The sequence below is a fragment of the Phycodurus eques genome, chromosome 4 (assembly GCF_024500275.1).
Source record: "Phycodurus eques isolate BA_2022a chromosome 4, UOR_Pequ_1.1, whole genome shotgun sequence".
Classification (NCBI taxonomy): Eukaryota; Metazoa; Chordata; class Actinopteri; order Syngnathiformes; family Syngnathidae; genus Phycodurus; species Phycodurus eques.
The window spans coordinates 7,333,711-7,349,828 of NC_084528.1; the positions used below are offsets into that span (position 1 = coordinate 7,333,711).

General features: G+C 43.4%; 1 protein-coding gene across 1 annotated transcript; it reads right to left on the reverse strand.

The window, feature by feature from the left end:
- Positions 1–1,298: 1,298 nt before the first annotated feature.
- Positions 1,299–16,111, reverse strand: faxcb (failed axon connections homolog, metaxin like GST domain containing b). The gene is given in 8 exon segments (XM_061673798.1): positions 1,299–4,252; positions 4,914–5,030; positions 5,825–6,042; positions 11,405–11,541; positions 11,543–11,602; positions 11,980–12,115; positions 14,296–14,417; positions 15,979–16,111. Coding segments are annotated over 8 exon segments (1,167 nt in total). The 5' UTR covers positions 16,033–16,111; the 3' UTR covers positions 1,299–3,929.
- Between the last annotated feature and the right edge of the window lie 7 nt (positions 16,112–16,118).

Here is a 16,118-nt window from a genome sequence, read left to right on the forward strand (position 1 = left end):
TGATAAGATGCAGCTGCTAGACTCCAACACGTCAACCCTGCAAAGCACTCATGACACACACACACACACACACACACACACACACACACGTACACATACTCAAGGGCTGGACTCAGGGTGCTGAAACAGCAGCCCTGACACAAATGGGGGTCTGTTGTCGTACTGGAGTGGCTCCAACTACCGGAGACAAATTCCTTGTGTGTTTTTGACATACCTGGCAAATAAAGATGATTCTGAATGGTTTTAATCCACTTTTCTTTTAGAGGAAACATGCAGTGCATCACCAGGACACATTCATTCAATATTAAGAAAAGTAATCAAAATGTAATCAAATGTAATTTGTTATATTACTTTAAGAAAGCAATTGAAATGCAGTAGTATTCCATTTTCAGCAAGGTACCTTGTAATTGTACCCAACTATATTATCAAAGAAATCTTCCCAACACTGTATATGCTGTACATATACCCTCCACACCAAGTGGACAACTTAGCTGAACATTATTGTAACATTACTATCAGAAGCTAGTGCTGATTGCAATAACACAACCAACACTTAGCTTTTGGCTTTGACATGATGGAGCGTCTGCACAAAGTGGTTCTGTCATGGTCTGTGTTTTAGTTTAGATTATATCTAGTTTTGTTTCATGTCTTCCTGTGTCCCACGTTGTTCATGTCTTCTGTGCTCATTCATTGTGTCCACCTGTTCTCATCAACGTTCTACCTTGTGTCAACCAATCAGCTACCTCCAGCCTCTCATGTCTTGTACATGTGTTCCTCGTTGTCTTGTTAATTTGTTTGTATTTAGTTCCCTGGTTTCTTTCAGTGCCTGTTGGTTCATTGCTAAATGTTGTTTGTCGTTTCTTTAAGTCATTTCACTAGTAATGTCCTGATTCCTGTTTTGGGTTTAATCGAGTGCTTCATTGTTACTTTGATTATTGATCGTGGGACTTTGTTTAATTAGATTTTTCCCCATGCCTTGGTTGCCTGTTTTTTTTTTTTTTTGTAATTTCTGCACTCCTGCCTGACCTCCCTGCTTCCCCCGCACTTGGGTCCTCCACGTTTTGTCTTGCCTTCCAACACCACGAAAACAAACCCGACCCTGACAGTTTCTTTAATTTTGGAACTTTGGCCATCCCAGCTGCCGAGTCATTGGCTGAGAAACTTGGTGTGTGGGTGAATATTGTTATTCGGCCCCACTTTTCGAAGGTTCATAATGGTTCGCTCACAAACACATTTCCAGAAATAAACAGATAAGATTTACTTGGTAATTTCACACTTCATAGAGCTGCATGCACTCCAGAGACACATATTTGTATACAAGACATTAAAAAGTATTTTTTTTCATGTCCCCTTAAAAAAAAAATAAAAAAAAAAAAAACATTTAAAATTGTCAACGCTCTTTATTGAAATAAGACAGTCGACCCATTTTTTTTTTTTTTGACTACACAGCCACAGAGTGATCAATCAGTCTGCTCTACATACATCATGGTACAATTTGTCACACATACAATATTTACATTAAACCAGCATAGATGAGATGGTTTGAGACATTTACTTTTTAAATGGTTTGGTAGAAAGCAGTCCAACTGAAGGAAGGGTTTCAAGGGGTAAACATGAGAGAAGTTCTGCCCATTTTTTCTGTGTCCAACTCTTGAACGGGATATCATCTCGGGTAGTTTGTCACTATGCACAAAGATTTATGTCTAGATTTAGAGATTACGCTCAGTCCAACTTCAGTGAGCCTACTGCTTTTGTGGTACCAATGAACATGGTTAACATTAAATGACGGTCATTGGCATCAACATGCACCACTGCTAAATCCTTCATTGTGTTAACCTGACAAGACTTCTGTTTTTGTTCCCTTTAGCAGCTGAATGTGTTGCTGAAGGGAGTTAAACATGGACAGCATAATGAGTTATGATACCAATATGCATGTGAGGTGTCTTCACACATAGAAAAGAGGCTGACAAAAAGGTTATCGGGCATCTTCCTCAGCACACCTCACGATGAGGCACTGGAACCATGTGATGTCTCCCAGCCAATCAGGGGAAAATGATATTACTGCACAACTTTGTAAAAGTATAAGAAATTGTAATATCTTGCAATGTACCTCAGTCCCTGCAGGGTTTATATCCAATCATTGTTTTCTTTTTGAAGTTGACAATATATTTTAAAGTGCCCCTAAATACGGATTCAAAACTAAAAAGAAAAGAAAAAGACGAATCAGAGCATGTAGCAAGAAAGAAAGTGGTACACTGACCATTTCATTTACAGTATGTCGCAAATATTCAAAATTAGCCTGTTATAATCCCCTCACAGTTATTACGTTATTTTCACATCAGCTATTTGGTATGCTAGATCGCATCCAATGAAATCTTCCTCCATCAACGGGTTGTTTGATGACATTCACACAACCAGTAAGATTCACATCCACACAGAACAGCTTTTAGTAGCACAGTGTCCTCACTGCACAAACACGACTTAAACCTGCTTCATAAATCAAATGCATTATTATTACTACCCATTTCTTTAGCATTTTTCAACTCAAATAGAATCATATCCCCCAAGCTTTCACATACATAAAAATAAGGTGAAAAGAACATTTCACGAGTGCAAAAATAATTTCTTTTTGAGAGCAATAAATAAAAGAATAATAAAAATATATATGTATTTGACACGTAAGATCTTTCATAAAGAAAAACAAAGTGGCACTGGTGAACTAAAGCGCAGACTTTCAATCATTTGTTTGAATCAAATACTAACTATGAACTGTAGCTGCACTTAATAGTAGAACGCAAATATTATGTATGACTATTTTCTGACCGGTAACCACAATGTTCTTTTGACTCCAGGTCTTCATTAATGGCTAGGGTGCTATTGCCACCTGCTGGTCATTTTTATTAAGTACAACCACTGTGTTTGTACATCATGTACAGTAAGTAAATGGCCAAAAGCTCCAATTCATCCATCCATCCATTTTTTGCACCGCTTATCCTCACGAGTGTCGCGGGCGTGCTGGAGCCAATCCCAGCTGACTCTGAGCGGGAGGCGGGGTACACCCTGAATTGGTCGCCAGCCAATTGCAGGGCGCATTTTAACAAGCAACCATTCGTACTCGCATTCACACCTACGGGCAATTTCGTGTCTTCAATCAACCTACCATGCATGTTTTTGGGAAGTGGGAGGACACTGGAGTAGCGTCACACAGGCACGGGGAGAACATGCAAACTCCACACAGGCGAGGCTGGATTACAACCCGGGTCCTCAGAACTGTGAGGCAGATGTGCTAACCAGTCGTCCACTGTGCCGCCAACCTCCAATTCAACAAATAAAATAAAATTTTAAAAACAAATAAAAGAAAAATGGAACAGGCACAGAGATGCTGATCAATGAATTTCTCTTCAACCAGCCTGCGAAGGAATTAAATCCTGACTGATGTTTGATGTAGATGCGCATACATTTGATATGTAGTCTTTCCATGAATATAGGGCTAAAAGAAATAGCATGATAAAATATGATATCTAAAACTAAACAGCTGAAATAACTAAACAGCTATTCATTTCAGCCACATGATCAATCTCCATTTGTTTGTATGACTTTCAGCTTTAAGACAAATGGTAAAATGGTCGATATACCTGCACCTACCCGAGCTGTTTACTTGTTGCTAATCTCGCACACCTTCATCTGTATTACAAGATCACACAAATAAGGCAGAGACAAAATGCCACCGACATTTGTGACATTTTGGGAAAGAACAAACCGGGCGGTAAAATGTGAAATTAGAGATTCCGTTTTTCGTACTGTGCATTTCAATACCCACTCTGTCCAAAGGGAAGCTTTAACATGTTGGGTATTCACGACCGAGTCGGAACAGTGATCCTGTTGTTCGGAACTCAGCGGGCTGTGGTGACAGCTGCTCCACTCTCCAGTCAAACCTCCAGGTCAGGCATCGCTTCCTCCTTGAGCTGAATTTCATCGTCCGACCCCGTGCCCACATCCGAGTCAAATAGCGAGTGGTCCGAGTTGGGTGTGTGCGTGTGCGTTCGTCTGGCCGAGCGGCTGCTGGCGTCGCTGTCCTCAAGAGTGTCAGTCCTGGAGAAGAGCCCAAAGTCCGGCAGACCCGTCGGAGACGCCGTGCCGCCGCTGCTCTCGCTGTCGCCGTCGTAGTAAAGGTCCTCCACTTCCACGAACCATTCGGGCCAGAACCTCCTTCGCATCCGCTCGCAGAACATGGCTAAGTTGATCAGTTCCCCTAAGAGAACAGCAAGATCACATGAGCTCTGATCTGAGCTTTAGCAAGTGTTGTAAAAAAAAAAAACAGAAGGTACAGTATATGTCAAATTGGAAATTCCCACTGCTGTGCAAACATCTTCGGCATCTTTAGATTTACGTGGGGGGTGGCCAGTGAGGTGCCCAGCCTTCAGCACCCCTGGCCACCCCCCTTTTTTTTGTCAAGCCGTTCGCCTTTGGCAATAGATTTAGAATGAGGAAGCACATGAATTCCTCGCGGCTCATGAAAGCGACTCGCCTATGTTGAGTACTGTACATCAACAATGTCACTAAGACCAAGTACACCGACGTGGTAAGTGTGGATACATTTTTTTTTTTAATATCTATTCACAATAACTTTGTACTTTACTAGGTGTTTTAGGCCACACAAAAAAAATACTAAACAATAATTTCGTACTGTACAATAATATGGGTGCATATGGCCTCCAAAAAAAAATGGTTTCAATGTAAAGGACAATCGGCTATAGCGGACGACCTCCCGCCCTTATTAGTCCGTTCTATCGAGGTTCCACTGTATAGGGTTTGAAAATACAAAAGGGAAAAAGTGCACAGCTTGGTATTTATTTGTGAAAATTAATCCAGAAGCATGTCTTTCTTTTCAAAAAATATGATATTACACAAACCTTTCATGAGTTGTTCTGGCCGCGTACCAGGCAGAGTCCACATGGCCTGAGCAAGATGTCCAAACACTGTTGCATCTAATGTGGATATCTTGGAGCCCATAAAGTATTTCTTATCCCCTGTAGTGTGCAGAGGAGACAATTGTATTTAAACTCTCAAAGCAAAGAGATTTTGCAGTTTCTTCTACAGAACTAAATGATTAAAGATAGGAGGTGGCATTTGTGCGTAGATCCACACAATAGAGACACTAAAGGGAAAGGTAATTGTTTATTATGTTAGCTAGCCCGCGAGCCAACGAGCCAGCAGGCGAGGTGATGGGCTGTCTCCAGCGCCTTCAACGAACACGCCCACACAGTCCTGCAGCTCAAGGGCGAGCCTTATTTTTGCTCATTTCAGAGCCTTATTTTACATAGATGGTGATTTTTAAATTCATTCAAATTTGGCAGGCTTTTTAAAAACACTCTTCTCTATGGTGTGTCAATTTTACAAGGCTTTTTTTTGTTTTTGCCTCATTGGTTCAACTTTAATGTCGCTGTGTTGTTGTTTTAATGTATTGTGGTGTTTACATTTCCGTTGTGGGTTGTTGTTGTGTTGTGGTGTTTGCAATTGTTGTGACCTGTCTCGGCCACTATACATTTCATAGTTAGAGTTGAATCAGTACTTCTACTTTTACCTGAGACTTTTTATTTTTACACAAATATTTGTACTTCTACTTAAGTACAGAGTGTGAGTAGTTTTGCAACTTCTGCAGACTGCAGTATGTCCTCAAATCAAATGTCAGCGAATGTCCGGCAGGTATACAAAACAACATTATACTTGCATTATGTGGTGGTTCTTCATTGATTCAAGATTACCATTTGAATGTAATAAACCATAATTGCATCAGACCCAAAAGCGAAATAGTCTCTCCTACCCAGCAGGGTGGCCAGCGTCCTCATGTCCTTCTCCATCAAGGCGTACACTTCCTCCTTTGAGAAGCGACCGATGCCGTGGCCGTACATCTCCCTGCGTACCACGCTGCCGTTCAGGCGGCTCAGCAGCCATTTTAGTGTGTCGCTAAGAGGGCCACTCATTGCCAGAAGCTTCTGGGTTTCCTCCAAGTTGTCCACCCACTGACAGTAGGCGATCGTCCTGCATGAAACATGACATCCACAATGTTACAAATTAATAGTGCATCGGCCAGGTTTTACATAACATACCATGAATAATGCACACACACACGTAAACTCAGAAATACTGCATTTATGTAGGATCATTTGTATACTCCATGAAAATGTTGAGCATCCCGTGTTCTCTCTCTGGCGCAGATGTAGCGAGACACGATGGAAACCACAGCAAAGTGCAATGAGCATGTCTCTTCAGATTGATTTCCTCATTTGAAGCAACCATTTAATGTGCCATGACGCCCCTCACACAGCTTGATCGACATGTTACTCATTCCCTTCCTCACAGATATGAGCCCATCATTTGCACCATCACCATATGCGCCCGGCTGTCTGCATGCTTTACCGCAATTAACCATCAATCCAAGAAAGGGAAAATGTTCCTTCCATTTGGAAGACCAACTGTGGACACGAAACGTTGGTCGATTTTAGCACCTGCCCAACTTGCTACTTAAATGCTGACTGGGATGCTGTGAAGCAGGGGTGGGTGTGCATGACTGAGAGGGCCACTCTAAAATACTATTTTCAATTTGCTGCATGGATGTGGAGGGGTCCAAATGAGTTTTTTCACGGTGCCCCAAACTCCCGGATAGTGCTCCTGCGTGCAGACACTAACAAGATTAAGTCTCTATTCATTTACACACTTATACTTCCTCACCTTGTCTCTGGATAAACAGATTAGAGACTGACCTTTTAGTTCAGTCCAACTGTGGGACTAGACATACGATGGCATCATTCTAGGTAGACCAGTCAGGATAGTCATGATAAGACTGTAAAGAAGAGTCTGGTCTTCTGCTTGTTGTCTTCTGCTTCCCTCGATGGAAATTGGAGGAAAGATCAGGCTTATTTTACAGGTGGGGCTGGTGACTATACAACATCCCAACTTCATTGGAATTGGGGTTGTATGTTAAATCAAGGTTGTACAAATTTTTCCTCAGAGGGCCACCAACAGAAAAATGAAAGTAAAAGGTGGGCCCACTTCAACTTGAGCTTATATAACAAGCTAAAATCAATTTAATATGCTTTAGGTCAACATATGATAAGCAGTTAAAACAGTCTAAATCTCAGCTTGCTGTTATTGGTGACAAATCAAAAAGTTATAACGGTAGTACTGGTGTGATGATGACGATGCAGACCATAGCTTGTGCCGTAACACTACAAAAATGTCAGGAAAAGACTGCTAGAACATCTACACTTAATTTGGGGTTAATCAGCGGCACTTTAAAGGTGTGCGCTGACTCCCGTTTTACACGAGTTTGAATGTGATCAGTTAATTCTGAACACAACCATGTCACAAGTTATAAGAGGATGTGCACACTTGTGCAACTACAGCATCTCAGTTGTTCCTTTTTACTTTGCCTTTCTACAAGTATAAAATTTCAGGTTTTGTTTTGTTTTGTTTTTTTTTCATTTGAGTTGCACAGATTATAGGTCGCATAAACAGTGGAAAAAGTTTTGAAATGATTTATCATTTCAAAAGTTAGTTTTTTTTTTGTTTTGTTTTTTACCTTTGAGTCATTCATATATTCCTCCTACAATTTTAAGAAAGACACACAGTAGAGGATGTCGCATGATGATGTTGTGTGGTCGTATGGTTGCTAGTTGTTCAGTCTTCTGTGACCTTTTTCGAGGCCTCTTCCTAACCTGAAACCAGCTACACAAACAGCAGCATGCCGCCGCACTGCCCTTCCCGGACATTAATATTTAATCCAGGAAGTGAGCATGGAAGTCTCAACGTGGCACAGCGTAGACAGAGCACGGCGAGGAAACATTCGACGAGCGCGAGGCATCGAGCAATGTGGGTTACATCACTGACCTCGGTGGATGGAAAGTAATGCTTTTTGATGATCGCAGCATGTCATGGGCAAAATACACAGTGAGGTATGCGTGTGTATGTGTGTGTGTGTGTGTGTGTGTGAGTGTGTGCGTGTGTGTCAGTCAATGGAGCTTTTAGGTAATAGAAAAACACTCCAGGCTTGAGGCAGGAAAGTGAGTTCTGAGAAGTGATGTCTTTCTCACCCAGACAAGGTGGAGTGACTCACCACCGGAATGCTACTGCACATCCTTACGTGTTACACGAGCCTTCTTCTTGTTATCGTTTTGGCAGTACAATATTTCCTTCAATATGAATAGGGAGATGCAAATAGTCTGAAACCATGATGCACAACTGCTACAACCAAAGACCAACAATGAGTGCTTGAAAGAATTAAATGTTACCTCTGTGTGCCCAGCCAATTGCAGGGCACATAGAAACAAACAACCATTCACACCTACGGGCAATTTAGCGTCTTCAATTAGACTTACTTACTTAACTTCGTCAGGAATCCGGACTGTGAGCTGGTTTAACGCGCTGCACGGCTGACGTCACGTAAGTAAGCGCTCCCCCCGCCCCACCACCACCACCACCGTCAATCACCCACAGCTTTGCTAGTTAAACAGTTAATCTTGTCACCTTTTCTCGCTCTTCGCATCAAAATGAATATGGTGGGAGCAATTTTCAATCATTTTGGGCCATGATTACATTAGGGGCATTTTTACATTATGGGTTTCTCTTGTAGAAGCCCAAAATCGAATACTGGCACATATTGTATTAACGGCCCGTAATGCAATACATTTGCCCTTTTTAAAACGTAATAGGCTCATTACATAATTTAGTATTACGTTATAGACTCAATTATTACATTTGCAAAGAATGTTTTTTGTTTTGTTTAGTTTTCTTAACCAGGCAAATTAATTTAATAATCAGCCAATAGCGTAATAAGCTATTGGCCAAATAGCTTATTACTTATTATTAAGTTACTGGCCAAACAGTATCAGAATCAGAATCATCTTTATTTGCCAAGTATGTCCAAAACACACAAGGAATTTGTCTCCGGTCGTTGGAGCCGCTCTAGTACAACAGACAAGTCAATTTACAGAACACTTTGGAGACATAAAGACATTGACAAAAAACAATTGTGCAAAAAGATGCAGAGTCCTCGAGCACTTAGAGCAGTTCGAATGACTAATATTGCGATAGTCCGGTGCAATGACCATTGTGCAAAGGGCGCTGAGACTTCAAGGAGTGTATGCGGTTTAAAGTGACGAGTAGTGCGATCATCTGGGACAATGTTGGTTGTGCAAATGTTACAGATACTCCTCAATCAGTGTGCAAATGGAGCAGATGCTACTCTGGCATGAGTGGCCAGTATATGCAAATAGTGCAGCATGGCAAGACAACTACAGTGAGTGCACGAGTAATGCATAATTGGCCCCACAGAAATGTGACAACGAACTCAAGTCAAAAAATTGCCATCTTATTGTAATGGAATTATAGGTTAGGTGTTTAAGAAGTTGATCACAAGAGGGAAGAAGCTGTTGGAATGTCGACTAGTTCTAGTTTGCATTGATCGGTAGCGCCTACCTGAGGGAAGGAGCTGGTGACCGGGGTGCGGAGGGTCCGAGAGGATTTTGCACGCCCTTGTCTTAGTTCTGGCAGCGTGCAAGTCCTCAATGGTGGGTAGGGGGTACCGACAATCCTTTCAGCAGTTTTGATTGTCCGTTGCAGTCGGAGTTTGTCCTTTTTTGTAGCAGCACCAAACCAGACTGTGATGGAAGAACACAGGACGGATTCGATGACCGCTGTGTAGAACTGTCTCAGCAGCTCCGGTGGCAGGCTGTGCTTTCTCAGAAGGAACTTGAAGGTCTCGACGGTTGACACAAGGCAGCTGGACAGCGTGAAGGGCAGCTGTGGCGAAGGATGCCTCCTGAAGTCCACGATCATCTCTACAGTCTTGAGCTTGTTCAGCTCCAGGTTGTGTCGGCCGCACCACAGCTCCAGCCGCTCCGCTTCCTGTCGATATGCAGACTCGTCACCGTCCTTGATGAGGCCGATGACAGTGGTGTCATCTGCAAACTACAGGAGTTTGACAGTCGGGTTCGCTGAGGTGCAGTCGTTCGTGTAGAGAGAGAAGAGCAGCGGAGAGAGGACACAACCTTGGGGCGCCCCAGTGCTGATGCTGCGTGTGGATGAGGTGGTCTCTCCCAGCCTGACCTGCTGTGTCCTGCCCGTCAGAAAGGCTGTAAATCCACTGGCAGATGGCAGGTGAGACGCTGAGCTGGAGAAGCTTGGATGAAAGGAGTTCAGGGATGATGGTGTTGAACGCTGAGCTGAAGTCCACGAACAGGATCCTCGCGTAGGTCCCTGCACTGTCGAGGTGTTCTAGGATGAAGTGCAGTCCCATGTTGACTGCATCATCCGCAGACCTGTTCGCTCGGTAGGCAAACTGCAGGGGGTCCAGCAGGGGACCTGTGACACTCTTGAGGTGGTCCAGCACGAGACGTTCAAAGGACTTCATGACCACAGATGTCAAAGCGACAGGCCTGTAGTCATGCAGACCAGCGATTGGAATGTCAGCGATTGGAACGCATGCCAGACTGATTTAGAGTCGTTTGCGCTAAACTGATTTTCCAACTTTGCTGCATAGCAAAGTTTGCTGCATCTTTGCAATGTTAATTTCTTTAGTCAGCTGGTTTCTAGCTCGATGATACAGGGCCCTGTCCCCGCTCTGATATGCGTCCTCCTTAGCTTGGCGAAGCTGCTTAAGTTTAGCAGTGAACCACGGCTTGTTGTTGTTGAATATGCGAAATGATTTTGTTGGTACACAAACCGCTTCACAGAAACTGATATAGGATGTGACAGTGTCCGTATATTCATCCAGGCTGCCAGCTGAATTTTCAAAGACATTATAGGTTCAGGACTTTTATTGGATTATTGGCCAGTTATTATATTATGGGCCTATTACATTTTAAAAAGGCCAACTGTATTACTTCATGGGCTGTTATTACATTATGAACTTCTACAAACCACAATAATAAACAGCTACAAAAACAAATAAAATAAATGAATACAGCGGAACCTCTAAGGTAGACGTGTCAATCTCATTTTTGTCATGGGCTACATTGTAGTTGTGGTTTTCCTCAGAGGCCCTTTATGACTGAAGCCATATAAATGTATAGTCATCTCATTATATTCTTATGAATACATAATTGATGCATGCATAATTCTTAAATGAGCCTCTTCAATCTCGTGTGTAACTGTGGGCTGGATCTTGTTGGCGAGTGTGCGCATTCCGGTATTACAGAAACCAAAATACTGTCAAAACACAAACAAAGTCATCATCAGAAATGCAGCTGTTCAGTGGCACTGAAGTTCCTGTTATTTGTTTAGTTGTACAAATTACTATGTTTATGAGTCGGGACCTTCTCTTCAACTGTTGTGACTGGTGATTATATGACATGGCCAGATAAAAGTCATCTCCAAAGCTGCAAAACTACATGGAGCACCTTACCAGTATAGATGTTCTTCAACCATTTTGGTGACAGCTCGAGAGACGGCTCGCTCCTCTTGTGTGAGGTTGTGGTTGAGGTTGACTCCCAGTTTCTCTTCCAGGAAGTCTACGATGAACTCTGACCCTGAGACCTGTTCAGTAGTTGTACTCCAGCCAAGGCATTTTGCCCTGTGGTGACAGCTTCCCATCAAAATAGTTCTAGGGAGAAACACAGCATCGTGTAAGAATCCATCCATGCATTTTCTATAGCGCTTGTCCTCATCATTCACACTCGCACCGATGGACAATTTATAGTCTTCAATTAACCTAACATGCATGTTTTTTGGAATGAGGGAGGAAGCCGGAGTACCTGGAGAAACGCACAGGGAGAACATGCAAACTCCACACAGGAAGGCCGAGATTCGAACCCTCAACCTCAAAACTGTGATGCAGATGTGCTAACCACTAGCTCACTGTGCTGTGTCACGGAAGAATATTTCGCATAAATACAGTAAATAAAATTGGTTAAAAACAGGAAATTGTCATCGTGATTTCCAGGCTCGTTGCTCACAAGAACCCAAAAGGCCAGCACTTACCTGATAGGGCAGGTCCACCATTCTCAGATAAGTCTCTATTTTGAGGCAGAAAGGTGAGAGGCTGGGGACACCATTCTTTGGTCTGGAGAACTGATGGAGGATGATGGCGTCTTTAGAGTCCAGCTCCTGCTCCTTCCTGCACAGCACACACACACACACACACACACACACACCCAGAGAGAGAGAATTTTGTCTGATCTCGTCTGGTACTTTTTGTCTCTACATAATATGGTCGCTCACTCTGTAAAATCAAACCAAATCAGTTTCATCTGTAAACCGATCAATCCTTGACTGACTGAGTCATCACACTGTTTTCACGAATGGCTGGACATTTCCGGTCCCTCTCTAAAGATGCAGTCATACACTGTGCACAAATCATGTACTCACTTTTAATGCGCTTGGATGCTGTTTCAGTCATGCTGTGCGATTTGGTTGTTTTATTAGTTTTGTTTTAATCACAGATCAAAGTCCCTTTGGACATACAAGTATCATGGAATCAAATGCTAAATCACAAAAAAATGTATCCATTTTGTATACCACTTATCCTGTTCAAGGGTGCGGCAGGGAGGTGGATCTTATGCCAGCTGACTTAAGGGGAAAGGCAGACTACCCGCTGGACTGGTCACCACAGGGGACATGTTGACACAGACAACAGTCGCACTGGCACTGACACTAGTAGGAATTGAACCCACTCTGCCTGCGCCAAAGTCAGACAAGTGAACAACTACTTATACCACAGATGACTCCATTCTGATCCAATTCTTTCCATATTAGTCTAGCTGTGTGGCAACAGCAGTGGTATACAACTGCACTCCATCACAATGAGGAGGAGTCTCTTATACTGACATAAGGTACCCAAAATATTAGAAACGGCTCTCAGTGTGGTGCAATGCAAGAACACAAATTGTCAGTCAAGGGCGACCTGGCATTGACCTAAGTTGTATTAATATATTAGTTTTCACAGAGAGGACTCGCAAAGTGCTTCAAGTAGTTAAAATACAGTACAGTGATACATACAAAAATACAGAATCACAACGTTTTACAATTAATACTGAGGGGGGGGGGACGGGGGGACGACACAGAATCAAAATAAATATAAACGCTTTTAAATTGAATTTTATTTATTTTTGTAGTAGTATTGAGGAAGAACAGAGTAACATGTTTGGATGAAGGTTTATTTCACGAAAGCTTTTGCATATTTTTATAGACCTAATTATTCAACGACATTTATTTTATTAAACCATTTTTGTCTCCTTAGTTCAATTTCTGTTCAGTTACATCATTGTTTCAGTATTTGCTTGACATTTTATTGGGTTTTTTTTTCGTCTTCGTATATTTTTAGTCAAGATACATTTATATAGCGAAGTGAATTTATTGGTTTTTGCACCAAACGTCACTTGTGTTACTGTACCTGTTCTTTTTATTTATTTACTTTATAATTATTATTATTTATTTATTTATTAATGCCTAGATGATATTCAGTATCGAAATGCCGTACCACTTGTTGTGCAAATCAACCCCAGCAGTGTGTTTTGTTTTTGTTTCTCAGTTTCTTCAACACATGACACTCCCTCAAGGGGAACCGCACCAATGAAATCTAATTTTGTTCAGGGCTCCATGGAGGCTCGGGCCGGTTCTGATACGATAGGCTGGTTAGTGGCTCTGATAAAATCACGTGAGGCGGCCAGGCCGCCTTTGTGTCTCTGTCCACTGCCCTGTGGTGCTGAAACTGTCCGTCGAGCAGTCACAAGCGTCGCAGCGTTTATGTTCACGGATCAAAGGATGTGTGATCATTTATGCCCCCCATACATTAGATTTATAACAACAACAACAACAACAACTGCATTACACCAAAATGACGTCACGTGTCCCAAGCAGATGATGCTGGTTGGACTTCAGTGGGGTGCACGTGATTCTGCGGCAGCGCTCGAGCACGAAGGTTAGAGCCACTGTTTACACAGGATGTATTCACACCTCCGTACCGGCCTAGCCCGAAATAATCCTGCCATCGCCAGCCATGCACACTTAACTATAGTCCATTAATCCGTTTGGCATGCCAAGGACTGCTCACATCTCGAGGGAAGTAGACTGCTGCGGAGCAGCAGCGGGGGTTCATTAAAGGTCGGCCCTTGGAGCACTTCGGTTTTAGTCACGCTCGGGTGCCGACGGGGGCGGGCACGGGAGCATTATGATCGAAATATACATTTACCCGCCTCGCTTGTTGAGACGTGCCCTTGGAAAGAGGAAGTGGACGCTGAAGGCTCGGGAACAAGCTTGGACCAGAGTTTTTATGAGGAAAAAGCCTACCGAGCCTACCTGATGGCAAGCAGCTCGTGCAGCAAGTAGGCTGCAGCGGCCAGGAGGGCCCCCCCGGTGATGTAGAGGGTCTTCTTCCACCAGGAGTCCGAGCCCAGAGCCGTCATGATGCCGCCGTAGTCCTGCAAAGGGAAGGCGATGATGTATCCATACAAAGACTGCGGCTGCTCGGACACACACAGCCCGAGTGGGAGGCTGTGATTCCGGCCCAGATCCACCACGCACGGCCGGGAAGAGGCGAAGCCAGTAGCCCAGTACATCCTCCCTTCGTCGGTCACACGCAGCCCTCTTCCTCGGCGCTCGGCTCCCTGCTAGGCTGCATGTACGAGCCGGTCCGGTCTACGGCATGGTGCCGCGGGGGACTAGTATAGTTCCACAAAACTATAAGGAGTAAACACCTCGATTCCCCCTCCCCAGGACGAAGATGCTAAGCCCCCCACCTCCAAGTTCACTTTCCTTTGACGCGTCTGTCATCGTCAAGTTCCGGGGAAGTACAGCAGCCTCACTTCCGGAACACGTGTTTCAAAATAAATCCTATACGTGTGCTGACATTGACGAGGGCGCTGTTTCCCGCGAGCACAGCTACAGTGTTTGGAGTAAATAGATCATTTCCAGGTCAATCGATGATCTCTCACAGCACACTAAGGTGCCACAGCACAGACGTTGCTAATCCCTGGACTCGTAGAGCGCTCAAATGAACATGTTTGAGATGAACACCAAACTCCAGGTTGCAGTTTGATTTGCAAACCGTTGTATGAATTTTAGATTCAACTTTATAATCACCTCACGGGCAAATATAAAGAGCTAGGCTCTGTCACAATCGACTCAAGTACCCAAGGACAGTGACCAAGTATTCGTACTACAATACAATGTAAAATTGCCTGCCCTAATATAAATAGAGTCACCGACTGTGTAGTGATGCACTCGCCCTGACTTTGGTTCAGGCGGTGTGGGTTCACTTCTCACTCAGCCAACGTGTGAATGTGAGCGGAAATCGCTGTCCAATCTCTTTGTGCTCTGCGATTGACTAGCGACCAGTCCGGGGTGTAGTCTGAATTTGACTTGAATGTCGGCTAAAATTGGCTCCAGCTCTCATGACCCTGAACAGGATAAGTGCTGTGTATATATATAAAACGGATGGAAAGATAGATATTACATTTGGGCTGCACTACTTTAATTTTGGCAAACTATAGTTGAGAGCCGGTCTCAATGTAGGAAATAGTTGTAACTTAACACAGCCGGCCTATTGTCTGCCGGAGTTGAGGAGCGGCCCCACCCTGACGAATCACTGAGACAAGTGGCCACCATAAATATAAATGTACTTAGACTGCGTATCATTTTTAGTTCCATCCCACGAGCGTTGTATGTTCTAAATTGTTTTCTTGTAAATTGTGAATAAAGTGGATGTAAATAAGTTTCTATATATATATATATATATATATATATATATATATTAAACTGTACAACAGAGAGAGCCATTGTCGTTTGCAGTGCTACTTTTATTTATCGACATGACACATCGTGTGACATGTTATACTTGACTACAGTTAAATCGCTTCAAGGTCGCATTCTACAGGCAGCGAATGTTCCTCGCACGAATCAACATTTGAGCTTCTTGCTGGTCGACGTGTTCTACGCATATAAACTTCATCCCGAGAGAATAAAGTCTCCTACTGTACTCACTCCGGAGCAAACGCGGAAGCGCAGCAGGTAATTCATGTTGAAGCCGCCGACCATCGCGTGTTGTCGGACAATGTTGGCCGGGCATGCCTCCAGATGGCCGCGAACAACTTGCTCAAAGAAGATTTCGTCAAGATCCTTCC